This window comes from Elaeis guineensis, chromosome 9, assembly GCF_000442705.2.
Source record: "Elaeis guineensis isolate ETL-2024a chromosome 9, EG11, whole genome shotgun sequence".
NCBI classification, from domain to species: domain Eukaryota; kingdom Viridiplantae; phylum Streptophyta; class Magnoliopsida; order Arecales; family Arecaceae; genus Elaeis; species Elaeis guineensis.
Window position 1 is genome coordinate 6,779,207 of NC_026001.2, and position 13,906 is coordinate 6,793,112.

Genomic DNA, 13,906 nt, shown 5'->3' on the forward strand with positions numbered 1-13,906 from the left:
TTCGACTTCCTTATCTTGCCTGCTGGAATGTGTTTGTAATCGCGGGGTCATAAGGTCGGAGGGAGCCGCCTTGGCGTGCCGCACTAGGACACCCAATCGTCATCCCGAGTCGTTAGTTGAGATAGTCGGCGGTTCAGTGTGAGGTAAGCAAGACGAACCCCGACCACTGATCGCCCGTCTCAGGATCTAGACCGAACATCCATCGTTGGGCTGCAAACCGAATGCCAGAGTCGAACGCAAGCCGTCCTTTCGTGAGTCGGGGGTCGACCGTCATTTCGTGAGTCGGGGGTCGACCGACTTTAGGGCACGAGCGCGCTGAGTCAACGCGTCTGATCGGGAAGGCGATGGTAAGTCAAGTTCCCCTCACCCAAACTTTGGTCGGGCGCTTGTGTAGCGCCGTGTGATAAACGGTGGTAAGCCGAATATCCTTCGACCGACTTCGACCCGGTCGGTAAGTCGTGAACGCAGCGTTGGTTGCGTCGGCGCTTTTTCCTTTCCCGATCGGAGCGGGGTCGGCGAGTCGGCTGATCGTTCTGCCCGAACGTTCTAGCCGAAAGTTGTAGAAGGGGTGTAACTCCCATTTTCGCAAGCGCGTCGGTCCTTCAAACGTTCGACACACCGTCGGTGGTCAGTCCGATGACCCGCAGTAAAACGTTAAGTCCGTGTTGGGACATCGGGGGCTCGCATTCCTTGGCGAGCGCCGAACCACAGTCGAAAAGTCGAAACTCCAAGCTCCGGAGTTTAAACTGAGTTCGTATTCCAAATGGGGGGTACAGAGTTCACTGATAGTACAACCTCAGATTGTTAGCATTTCAGGTTCGGGAAACGGGTTTCCCTTCCAGGGTTTTCAGTCGGTAAGCTCTCGGTCCGTAGGCATCAGCTACCTTGTAGGGTCCCTCCCAGTTCGGAGACAGTTTTCCCTGATCCAGGGGCTTTGAGACTTCCACCTTCCTCAAGACCAGGTCTCCAGGTCGAAAGAGCTTTGGGTTTACCCTGACGTTGTAATATCGGGCCATCTTTTGTCGGTAAGAAGCCATACGAAGTTGGGCCTCGCGGCGGAGCTCGAGCAAAAGGTCCAAGTCGGCCCTCCGACACTCGGAGTTATCCGGCTCACGATATTGCTTGACCCTAGTTGATGGCATTCCGATCTCCAACGGGATCATGGCTTCCGTTCCATAGGCCAAGCTGAAAGGTGATTCTCCGGTCGGGATACGGGATGTCATCCGGTATGCCCATAGGACGGAGTTCAGCTCTTCGACCTAGAGGCCCTTGGCATCATTCAGTTGGGTTTTGAGCCCATGCAATATGGTCTGGTTGGTCACCTCGACCTCGCCATTGGACTGTGGGTGCCCGACCGAGGTTAGTCGGTGTGTGATGTGAAACCTTGTGCAGAAGTCTCTGAAGTCCCGATTGTCGAATTGTCGCCCATTGTCGGTAATGATGGTGTTCGGCAGTCCGAACCGAAAGATGATGGACTTTTGTATGAAGTCTTCCATCTTCCGCTCGGTGATTTGTGCTAAGGGTTCGGCTTCCACCCATTTAGTGAAATAGTCGATCACAACAACGATGAATTTTCGTTGTCCGGACGCCGGGGGAAAAGGTCCGAGTATGTTGATTCCCCACTGGGCGAAGGGCCACGGGGCGATGACCGGAGCGAGCTGGTTGGTGGGTCGGTGTTGTATGTTGGCATACTTCTGGCATGGCTCGCACCTCCTAACCAATTCAGCAGCATCCTTCTTTATAGTGGGTCAGTAGTAGTCCTGTCGCAGGACTTTGTAAGCCAAGGACTTGCCTCCCAAGTGATCACCACATATTCCTTCATGTACCTCTCTGAGGGCATAGTCCGCGTCAGTCGGCCCCAGGCACTTCAGCAAGGGAAGAGAGAATGACCTTTTGTACAGTCGGCCGTCAATCATTACGTACTGGGAAGCCGTCCACTGGAGTCATTTGGCCTCCGCAGGGTCTTCGGGGGTAGATCCGTCAGTCAGGTAGTGAGCAATCGGATCCATCCAACTCAGCTCCGCCACTAATTACAGTACTTCTCCAACCTCGTCGACGCTCGACCGTTCAAGACTTTCCACGAACATCCGGTCCAAGGCACCGTAGTCGGACGTCGCGAGCCTGGAGAGCGCGTCGGCCCGAGCATTTTTCGCTCTGGGGATGTGGGAGATCTCGAAGTATTCGTAGGGCGTCATGAGATCTTTTACTTTTTGGCGGTATTTGACCAGGGTCGGACCTCGTGCTTCGAACTCGCCTTTGATCTGCCCAACGATCAGTTGGGAGTCGGAGAAGACTTCGAGTCGGTCAACCCCGAGCTCCAATGCTAATTTCAAACCCGCGACGAGCGCCTCATACTCGGCCTGATTGTTGGATGCCTTGAAGTCGAATCGGAGGGCGTGCTCAGTAACCACCCCCTCCGAATTGGTGAGTAGGAAACCGGCCCTACTCCCCTGAGCATTGGAAGCTCCGTCGATATGCAACACCCAGGTCGAATCGGGGTCACAGTCGCGGGTCCCGACCTCCGTCGGGCTTTCCTCCCTCGACGGTAGGTCGGTCGTCGGGCATTCGGCGATGAAGTCGGCCAAAACCTGAGCTTTGAGGGCAGGTCGTGGCCGGTATTGGATGTCGAATTCGCTCAGTCTCACGGCCCATTTCGCCAGCCTTCCTGATGTGTCGGAGCGGTGCAAGATGGCTCTCAGGGGCTGGTCGGTGAGGATTATGATGGCGTGTGCCTGGAAGTACGGACGGAGCCACCGTGCCGAAATGACTAGAGCAAAAATTATTTTTTTTGCTTTCGAGTATCGAGTCTCAGCTTCGTGGAGTACCTTACTGATATAATATATCGGTTGGTGGACCCGGTTCTCGTTCTCTCGGACGAGCACCGAACTAACTGCCTCCGGAGAAGTAGCCAGGTAAAGGTACAGGACCTCCCCGACCTCCGGTCTCACGAGGAGCGGCGGAGAGGCCAGGTACCTCTTCAGTTCTTCGAAGGCTTGCCTGTACTCGTCCGGTCAAGAAAACCGCTTGGCCTGTCGTAAGGTTTTGAAGAACGGGAGGCACCTCTCAGCCGACCGAGAAATGAATCGGCTGAGTGCGATGATCCTCCCGTTGAGCTACTGCACCTCCTTCTTGGTGTCCGGGTGTCGCATGTCGATGATGGCCCTGATCTTCTCGGGGTTAGCCTCGATTCCCCGCTGTGAGATGAGGAATCCTAGGAACTTCCCCGAGGTCACTCCGAAAGCGTACTTAGTCGGGTTCAGCTTCATCCGTTGTCGTCGTAGAGTGTGGAAGGTTTCTTCGAGATCCTGGACATGATCCAAGATCTGCGCACTCTTTACCAGCATGTCGTCGATGTACACTTCCATGTTGCGCCCTATCTGATCTTTAAAGACCTTGTTAACCAGCCGTTGGTAGGTGGCGCCAGTATTTTTCAATCCGAACGGTATTACTCTGTAGCAGTAGAGGCCCTTGGCGGTCACGAAGGCGGTGTGTTCCTCGTCCTCGGGCGCCATCCGGATCTGATTGTACCCTGCGAAGGCGTCCATGAAGCTGAGCAGTCGGTAGCCGGACGTCGCATCCACCAGCTGATCAATCTTCAGAAGTGGAAAGCTGTACTTTGGATAGGCTCGATTCAAGTCGGTGTAGTCGATGCAAATTCTCCATTTTCCGCTGGCTTTTTTCACCATCACCACGTTGGCGAGCCAATCGGGGTAAGTGGTCTCCCTGATGAAGCCCGCCTCGAGTAGCTTATCCACCTCCTCGTCGATGGCCTTCTGTCTTTCTGGAGCGAAAGATCTTTTCTTCTGCCTTATCGACCTCGCTGATGGGTCAATGTTGAGTCGATGGATCATCGTCTCTGAGGGAATTCCCGGCATATCCACCGTCGATCAAGCGAATACGTCGGTATTTGCCTTCAGTAGCTCTGCCAAACGTTGCCGCTCGGGGTCGGGTAATTGAGACCCGACCCACACCTTTCGATCGGGGTTCCCTGCTATCGCGATGGGAACGAGCTGTTCGGCCGGCTCGCCCCACTCTTCTTCCTCCCGTTGGTCCAGCATATCGGCCGCCAGGGGGCCTTTCGATTCGTCGCTTTGAGCGAAGATCTGAAAGCATCGACGGGCGAGGTGTTGATCTCCACGCATCTTCCCGACATCATTTTTGGTTGGAAACCGAACCAGGAGATGATACGTCGAAACTATCACCTTAAGGGCGTTCAGTCCGGGTCTTCCGAGTATGGCATTGTAGGCCGAGGGCACCTGGACGACTGCAAAAGTCAGGAGGACCATGCTTTGTCGTGGTTCGGTACCGACCGTCACGGGCAGAGTGACCTCTCCTTCCGTTGTGACTGTGTCTCCAGCGAAACCTATCAGGGGCGTAGAGACTCTCTTGAGTCGGTCGGTCGACAGTCGCATCCGTGAGAAGGTCGAGTAAAACAGAACGTTCGTTGAACTTCCATTATCTATAAAAATTTTCTTTACATCATAGTTGGCTATTGTTGCCGAGACAACAACAGCGTCATCATGGGGGACTTGGATGCCCCGAACATCTTCTTCTGTAAAGGTAATCACATCGTCCGGGCATAGCCTCTTCGCCGGCTCCCCTCCAGCGGACGTCCCCAGGCCCAGCCGTTTGGAGATCATGTTGATGACTCCGGCCGTAGGTCGATTATCTCGCTTCTTGGGTCGGCTGGGGTCGGTGGTCGGCAACTGATCGAGCTGGCGGGTTCCTTCAAAATTTATCGAGATACCCTCGACGGATGAGGGCTTCGATCTCATCCTTAAGCTGGATACATTGCTCGGTGTTGTGGCCGTGGCCTCGGTGGAATCGGCAGTATTTCTGTCGGTCGAGGCCCTTTGCCTTCAAAGGCGGAGGCCGTCGCAAGTACTCTTCCCCTTTGATCTCCATCAAAATCTGCGCACGAGGAGCAGAAAGGGGAGTGTAGGAATCGTACCTAGGGCGTATCGGCCTCGGGCTCCGACGTCGGGGCGACCTCTTGTCCCGTCGTGGGGGCGACACCCGACCTTTGGTCGGGGGCCCGCCAGGCATAGCTGGGTCCCGACCCTTTCTCTGTTTCTCCTTCGGGCCTTTAGGCTCGGCCAGGCGTCGGTCGGAAGCTCCCTCGTCCGCGCGCATGTACTTGTACGCGCACTCCAGCAACTCAGCGTACGTCTGGGGGAGGGTTTTGTTCAGGAAGTAGGTAAATCGGGACGCCCTCAGCTCCCGTTTCATGGCCGAGATGGCCATGTCCTCATTGAGGTCCTGAACCTCGAGCGTGGCCGCGTTAAACCACGCCACGAAGTGTCGGAGCGTCTCATTTTTCTCTTGTTTAAGGGAGAAAAGGCTGTCCGATATTCGGGGCGGCCTTCGGCTGGTGCTGAAGTGGGCCGCGAAGGAGTGCTCGAGCTGCCCGAAGGAGTGGATACTTCCCGATCGAAGACCGGAGTACCAGGTCCTGGCAGCTTTGCGCAGCGTAGCGGGGAAGCCGACGCAAAGGAGAGCGTCGGTTGCCCCCTGGATCGTCATGAGAGCTTTGTAGCTCTCCAGGTGGTCGATGGGGTCGGTGGAGCCGTCATAAGGCTCCACGTGCGGCATCTTGAACCGACTGGGGATCGGCTCGTCGAGGATGAGTCGGGAGAGAGGTTGGGCGGTCTGAAAGTCAACGTCGTTCGAGGACTTCTGCCCGTCCACCTGCAACTGGGCAAGCCGGCGATCGATCTCGTCGAACCTACGTTAGTAGTCGTCGATCCGTCGGTGCTGGGAGACCCCAGGAATAGAGTCTCCGGAAGAGTCCGAGAGAGAGGCGGACGGCGTTCGCGAGCGCTTCTCCTTCCTCGCTCGCTCTAGCTGGGAGGGAGAGAGCCGTCGGGGCCGATGGGTGTCACGCCGCGGCCGCCCCTCCTCCTCTCCGCGGGAGCGCTGCGGCAGGTGCTCCTGCGGAGGCGATGAAGATCGATGCGGGCGTCGGCGGCTGCTCCTGGAGGGCATCGGACGTGCCGCCGGTTGCCCGGCCGGTGATGGCGGCAGCTGGACCGACTGTTGCTGAAGGCTCTTGACCGCGTCCGTCAGCACGGTCATCTGTCGCACGATCGTCGCGATCTGCGCCTCCGCGGTCACCGCGGGGTGCGGTGAGCTGGGTTCCACCGCGGAGGGTGGAGGAGAGGCTTCTTCCCGGTGGGAAGAGCGTCTCGCCGACCCGGTGACCCTCGATCGTTGAGCTCTCATCTTTGTCATCTTAAATTTCGTGGGGACAGCGTACCGCAACGTCCTGTGCGTGTTTTCCCCCTACCTGGCGCGCCAATCTGTTGCAGCCAATCTCCTCGTCGCCTGGTCGCCGGGAACAAGCGTCTGCAAAAAGAAAGTCCACACTGACCGGAGGCGGCTCCGGCGGGGACCCTCCGACGGTCAAGTCAGGGAGGAGACGGACAACAGTGAAATGAAGACAGAGAGCTCAATCGAGAGAGAGAGAAAAATGAGCAAGCCTGAGAGTTTTCGGAAAGACCCCCCACACTGTTGCCTTCCCCGATATATATATAGTGGAGCGTGGTATGGCGCCGTCATTAATGGCGCGGACAATTGAAGAATTGTCAATTCACTGTAGACTGTCAGAGTCGCCGTGAAGGTGTCACATCGCCGTGGGGCTGTCAACTCGCTAGGGTTGACCCATGCCTTAGGTGGGATAATGCCCTTAGGCGGCAGTGCCGTATGCTGTTGTCAGGACTGACAGTCTCTGGCGGTAGTACGGCGATTGGAGAAGTCGACCGACCTTAGGTCGGTGGCCGGCTGAGGGGCGTCGGGTGAAGGTTCGGACCCCTCCGACGGTCAGTCGGGCACGTCGCGGGGGCCGGACACCGGACCCCCCGATGTAGCCGATCGGGAGGGTGGAAAGGGTCTGCCCGACCGACATACTATCGGTCGGTCCGTCGGTCGGTCGGTCGATTGGCTGGTCGGTCGGTCGGTATATCCTAACAATTGGTTTTCTTGAAAAATCTAGGATTGATAAGCCATGACCTCTACTGATTCCTATGAATACTCCCTTCCTTTGCCACTTTTAAACGCTTGATTGTGGATAAGCCACAAGGAATATACCGTGCCAAATGCCTACTTCTAACTGCTGTTCCAACGCAAAACCAGGCTTTCTACTTCTAACAAATTTCTTTTTGGCAGAAAGTACTTCTAACAAATTAGAAACAATCCTACTTCTATGAGATTCTCGGTTACCAGCCACCTCATAAATCTACTTTACCTGCTCCTTGGCGTTTTCTTTTCTCCATGGGCTGAGGTCTATCAAATTTATACAACACAACATTGATACATCCACGTGAACCTGATATAGGCCTTTCCTTCTCAAAAGAAGAATATAAACAATTAACATATGTTGTTTGATCAATTTAATAGCAGCAAAGTACATCTTTTTAACTTCGCATGAAATTCTTTTGAAGTATTCAAGTTTCCGGTTTTACTTTCTTTTTTCTTGGATGAGACATTTCACTTGCTTTAATCCATTTAGCTTGCTTCATACATTAAAGATGAAAAAGAAAAGGGCATTTTTTTTGTGGCTGAAATAGTCACTAGATTTCACTAGAAAGGAATATTCACTAATTTTCTGACATGAATTTCCATATTACAATTGGTGCTTAAATGTTACCTTAATAAGATATTGAATATTTTTACTGTATATATATATACACACACACACTAACACTATATCATTAAAGAGGAAGATATATTCTTTATTAGATTCATTATATATATATTAAAGATGAAAAAAAAAAGGGTATTTTTTTGTGGCTGAAATAGTCACTAGATTTCACTAGAAAGGAATATTCACTAATTTTCTGACATGAATTTCCATATTACAATTGGTGCTTAAATGTTACCTTAATAAGATATTGAATATTTTTACTATATATATATATATATATACACACACACACACTAACACATATCATTAAAAGAGGAAGATATATTCTTTATTAGATTCATTATATATACATAATACATAATACATAACACATATCATTAAAAGAGAAAGATATATTCTTTATTAGATTAATTTTATAAATATATATAATTATATTCATGCTACTAAATAGGTAATTAGATGCTTCTCCTTGATGAAAGATACTACAATGGTGCATATTCATCGACATGACCTCGATATAGATCGAAGTATTTGGCTTTAGCACTATCCAAGCCTTAATTACGATTCATAATAGATGGTTGACTGTTGTCATACGATCAAAATAATTAATTTCTACCCACATATATGACTTGACAATCATTACAGAAGTTAAGGCATCTCATCATCTTAGTACTAGATATTAACCCCTTTATATGAGGAAACAAATGGAGATTCTGTGATAAATTTTTCTCTCCACTCTCACTCTCTCTCTATTAAACTTGCTTTGGTTTTTTAAAATTTAATTGACTTAATCATCGAAGAGTCTCCATCGGATAAATTTTGATAAAATTTTTTTATTTTTTATTTTAAATCGATCAGACATTGTTTAGCATAAATTTAAGTTCATTTACTATGAGCGGCTTCCATCAACTTTTCAGCATCACTTCCAAGCTCGAAGCATTTATACCAATCTTAATGATTTTCTCAGATTTTTAGTTTGAATTCGGGATGCATTGTTTCAATATCCAATATGTATCTATATTCATTTAAAAAAATATATGATTTGAATTTTTACATCCAATCAATACCATATCTATAATTATATTCATCAAATAAAAATAAATAAAGATATGGATATAATAAATATACGATCCATTTATAGTCTCACGAGCCGTCTCAATGTCGATGGTCAACAATTCAAAACTGTACTCCGCCGTTTCGGTTTGGAGGAAAGAAAGCCGGAAATGTTGGAGGAGCCAGTAGGAACATGAGCGTCCTCTCTCTTACCACCTTTTTTTTTTTTTTTTCCTCCCATCTGTGTGTGGAATCCAGCTCCTTCACATGGCTCTTGAATAAATAAATCCAGTCGTATCTGCCATCAATATATTTCAAAGATAAATTGGTAAATCCCATGAAGTATTCCATATTTCAAATCCATTATACTGGAAGCCATCCAATTAGCTGCTTAATTCGCCCCTTTGGAAATATGCCAAATTAAATATGACATGATAGGTAATGTAAATTTCTAAATATTCATCCTCAGTAAAATGAATAGGCCCCACTTATTATCTTTTCTTTTTGAACTATGAAGCAGCCAATTTGCGTGCCTTTCTCTGAAAGAATAAAAAAAAAAAAAAGGAGAAAAGCAATCTACGTTGTTTTGAAGCAACCCCCACCTGCCTCAACTTCTCATGGTGTACCTCGGTACCTGCGTGCACGCCTAACCTCAGGTCTCTCCACCAAATCACTTACATGGCCTTCGAGCGTGCACGCAGTCAAATATGAGACTTTTTTTTTTTTTTGAAGGCTGAAACTTCATGTGGGGAACCTCCAAATATTCTCCCCATGAACTAGCATGCATCTATGGTAACTGATTCTACTGGTTGTCATCGCATAATTTTGTTTTAGATACGCCTCAGTTTTCTTTTTCCTTCTATGATATTTGTTTTTTTTTTTCTTTTGATGTAATAGATACCAAGGGAGTTTATATTTTGTTTTTATCTTTTGTTTTTTGTTTTTATTTGTTACAAATAATAACAGATACCTTTCTTTAATTCAGAAAACAGTAGTATGGTTAACTTTATATGAAGTTATTTTTAATAATCCCAGATTTGCTTTCTTTAATCCAAGAAATTTGTTTGCATCATTTATCATAAAAGTGAGGGGGGAGAGAGAACTAGGTGTGATTCAAGCTTGGAACGTATGTGAATTGTGTTCACCATATTTGTTAAAAGAACTTCCATCTCATAATTGATGCTTAAACGTTTGTCTTAACAAGATATCAAATGTTCCCGATTCCTTTTGAGGAAAGATATGGAATGTCCTCTCAATAAAACGTTTCTTGGATTTATGCTAATATAATAACTAATCTAAAATAGATCTATGAAGGTGATGTACATCTAATAATATAGAGGATATTAGACATGATAGCACGATAGAGAAGAACATGACGACAGAATGAAATATGTAGAAAACTTAGTTGATAGCATTAATAATTATTTTAGGTGTGTGAAAATAAATTCTAATCATTTAGCAACTACTTATTTGTCGCTTATATAGTACATGTAATGACATGTTGGGGATAATATAAGAAGGGAAAGTGATAACAAAATTAGGAGCAATAGTCCCACGTCTTAACTAGAGCAATTCTTATATAAAGAGCTTTCACCTTGACAATCTCCAAACATCACAAACACTCATAGTACATTAACATGGTGCAACCCTTGCTCCCTCTACTCACCCTACTCATCTGCTACATTCTCCTTCCTTCCCTTGCCATCTCCAATGCCGATGCCGGACCGAGCATGCAATGGTGGTGCAGCCAAACCCCTTACCCAAACTCATGCACCCACTTCATGGGCCACTTAGCTCATGCCAACCATGTGGAAGAGAGTCACATCCACCATGTGTCAATCAAAGTAGCCCTGGACCATGCGGTGCAAGCTCGAGCCCGTGCGATCAGACTTGGGCTCATGTACCTTGACAAAAATGAGCAGGCTGCATGGTCCAATTGCATCGAGCTTTATGAGGCCACGGTGCACCAACTCAATCTCACGCTCAAACTCCAACCCTTGCATCCAAATTCACATTTTGATGAATTCTCATGGTTGGGTGCGGCACTCACGAATCTTGACACATGTCGCACCAGCTTCGCCGAGGTCAATGTCTCAGGCTCCGGCATTGAGCCATTGCTAACCCATGTCTCTGAGCTTATAAGCAACTCACTAGCTATCACAAGGTTAGCAAGGAGGAATTTACATGGGCCAGGAATTAGCCCAAACGATTCGATAAGATCGGGCCGTGTATCCAGGCTGAGCAATAGAAAATTTGGCCCGTGGGCTGACCCATATCCCTTCCTACCAGTGGGACATCAAGAAGATAGCTATAACAGAAGGTTGCCGGATTGGGTGTTGCCTAAGGACAGAAAGCTCCTGGAGGTGTCTGAAAGAGAAGTGAAGGCGGACCTGGTGGTGGCTAAGGATGGGACAGGAGATTTTTCGAGCATCAGCAAAGCGGTCGATGAGGCTTCCAAGGGAAGTGGGAATAAGAGGTTTGTGATCTATGTCAAGAAGGGTGTTTATAAGGAGTATGTGAATGTTGGGATGAGGAATTTGATGTTGGTGGGGGATGGCATTGGGAAGACTGTGATCACTGGTAGCAGGAGCGCTGGGGGAGGATCCACCACCTATAATTCAGCTACTTTTGGTAAGTGCAATGAGCTAGTTTAACCATCGAGATAGTTAACTTTTATTCCAAATTTTTACTCATTTACACATCCTAGTTCAGTGGTTTACGTAGTAAAGTTCCTCGGAACTTTTTAATTCTTTATGCAAAAGGTTTCTGACAATTTTTTTTTTTTGTGGCAATAAAAGTTTCCTGACAATTGAAATCACATATCTATTCCATCCTGTTTTATTCTTTTCTTTTGTTCTCCTTAATATTGCTGTGTATGCTGAAAGAATTGCTTCTTTTACTGATCAACACAATAAAAAGCTCTATCTGTACACGATAGAACTGCTTTGTCATATAGCATTATTGAACCACATTGGTTTCCTCTTCCTTTTTTCCCTTTTGTTTTCAGAAAAAAAAAAAGCAACTGTAAGCTTCTGAGAAAAGTTGCACTAACACCAAGATGTATTAAAAATGATGAATGTTAGACATATCTTCACTTCACTTGAATGGAGTTAAGGCCAATTAGAAGATGTCAGAGGAAATTAAAACTGAGAAGATGTAATCCTGGGCATTCTTCATGCATGCTAACACTCCAAACTCGGGGATTTCAGCTGTAACAGGTGAGAGATTCATAGCTCGTGGAATTACATTCCGAAACACTGCAGGTCCAGCAAAGCATCAGGCAGTGGCATTGCGCTCGAGCTCTGATCTTTCTGTCTTCTATCAATGCAGCTTTCAAGGATACCAAGACACACTCTATGCCCACTCTCTTAGACAATTCTACAGAGAGTGTAAAATTTATGGCACTGTTGATTTCATCTTTGGCAATGCTGCTGTCGTGTTTCAGAATTGCAACATCTATGTGAGGAGGCCTATGAGCCAACAAAAGAACACAATTACAGCTCAAGGTCGAACTGATCCAAACCAAAACACCGGAATCTCAATCCAAAATTGTAGAGTTACAGCTGCAAAAGATTTAAGGCCTGTGCGAAGCTCGTTCCAGACGTTCCTCGGGAGGCCATTGAAGGAGTACTCACGGACGGTCTACATGGAAACTTATATGGATGACTTGATCTCTCCAGCAGGATGGCTGGAATGGAGTGGTGATTTTGCTCTGGAGACATTGTTCTATGGGGAGTTCAGGAACACGGGGCCTGGTTCCAATACCTCAAAGAGAGTTAAGTGGGGAGGCTACCATATTATAACTGATCCATCAACAGCTTTGGAGTTCACTGCAAGAATTTTGATAGCAGGAGAAATGTGGTTGCCATCCAGTGGTTTACCCTTCAAGTTGGACTTGTGATTTGGTTCAGGGCAAGCTCTTTGTTCGAAAACCAAACAATCAAAATGCATATATCTTGTGAAAAAGGTCTAATATCTGTAAATTTATAAAGAGGATTCACTTTCCATGATGCAGATTATGTTATATTGTTTCATTTGTAGCGGAAAAAATCAACCCATAATTATAGTTGTTGCATTCCTATAAATGTCAGTTTGTTTTCCCAGGTGTCTTCAGTGCCACTCACATACGCGAAATAGTATTGTGCCAAATAAAATTCCAGCCCCACTTATGCCCAAGTAGTGCACCTGCTTGATAAGCCACACTCCCTTTTCTCTCTGCTCATCTAGTCCGGAACAGAGCCAGAAGGATGGGCCCAAAAGCTGATAATGGAGTAGTGAGATGGTCTGAGAGCAGGAATATATAAGTTTCATCAATAGTTAACAAGTTACACCCTTGTCTTTGTTCTATGTGATGCTGCCACTGCATGGCTTTAATGATGAAAATGTGTTGATCTGACTGCAGGGGTCTTTTATGAGACGAAAAAGTAATTCTATTGTCATAATAAAAATGCTCAAGTAATTTGGATATGTAACTCAAGAAGTCATTCAGCTGATGTATTTTGATACTGCCATTCTTCCCTTTAAATTAGCAAAGAGATTGGTGAAGGCTTTTCTGAGTGATTTATCTGAGTAACCACAGCATTGCTCCTCTTAACTGATTCACGGATGGTGAGCAAGGGCAATGCAGGTGAGAGAAAGCATAGATAAATGAGAATAACTGAAAGGAAACTTTGATGGCTTTAACTTGTCTGGCAAATGCATTTGCCCCCTTGAATGTAATGTTAATGAACATCACAATATAACTTGTTTGCAAATGTGGCACATTATCGGAAGTAAATTGATCGTACCGGCCCAAGATCCAAAATAAACATCAAATTCAACAAAAATATTTATGAAGAATTGCGAGAAAACAAAATAGCTGTAGAAGAAAAAATTTGGGAGAAAAGATAAATTTATTCAAAAAATATAAAAATTCAAATAATATGTTTGGCTTTCTTGTAAATACGCCTCGAAGAAGCTCCACATATAAAAATACTCCTCATGCTTCTTTCTTCCTATTTACTTTTCTACATCAAAGGAGACCTTGAAGATTCTTTAAATAAAGTATCATACAATGGGATATTATCCTATTTAAACTCAAAAAATCAAAATTCACTAAAACATAAATTTTAAAAATTTTTTAAAAAATAATTAAAAAAATAATATAAAAAAATTTAAAATATTAAAAATAATGACAAACTAAAAAAAATTCTATAGAATTAGGACTTGCGG

At 46.4% G+C, this 13,906-nt stretch overlaps 1 protein-coding gene across 1 annotated transcript; it reads left to right on the forward strand.

Moving 5' to 3' along the window:
* Positions 1-10,331: 10,331 nt before the first annotated feature.
* LOC105051912 (pectinesterase-like) lies at positions 10,332-13,131 on the forward strand. The gene is made up of 2 exons (XM_019852797.3): positions 10,332-11,326; positions 11,905-13,131. The coding sequence occupies exons 1-2, from the start codon at positions 10,333-10,335 to the stop codon at positions 12,594-12,596; spliced, it is 1,686 nt and encodes a 561-aa protein (XP_019708356.1). The 5' UTR covers position 10,332; the 3' UTR covers positions 12,597-13,131.
* Positions 13,132-13,906: the final 775 nt, after the last annotated feature.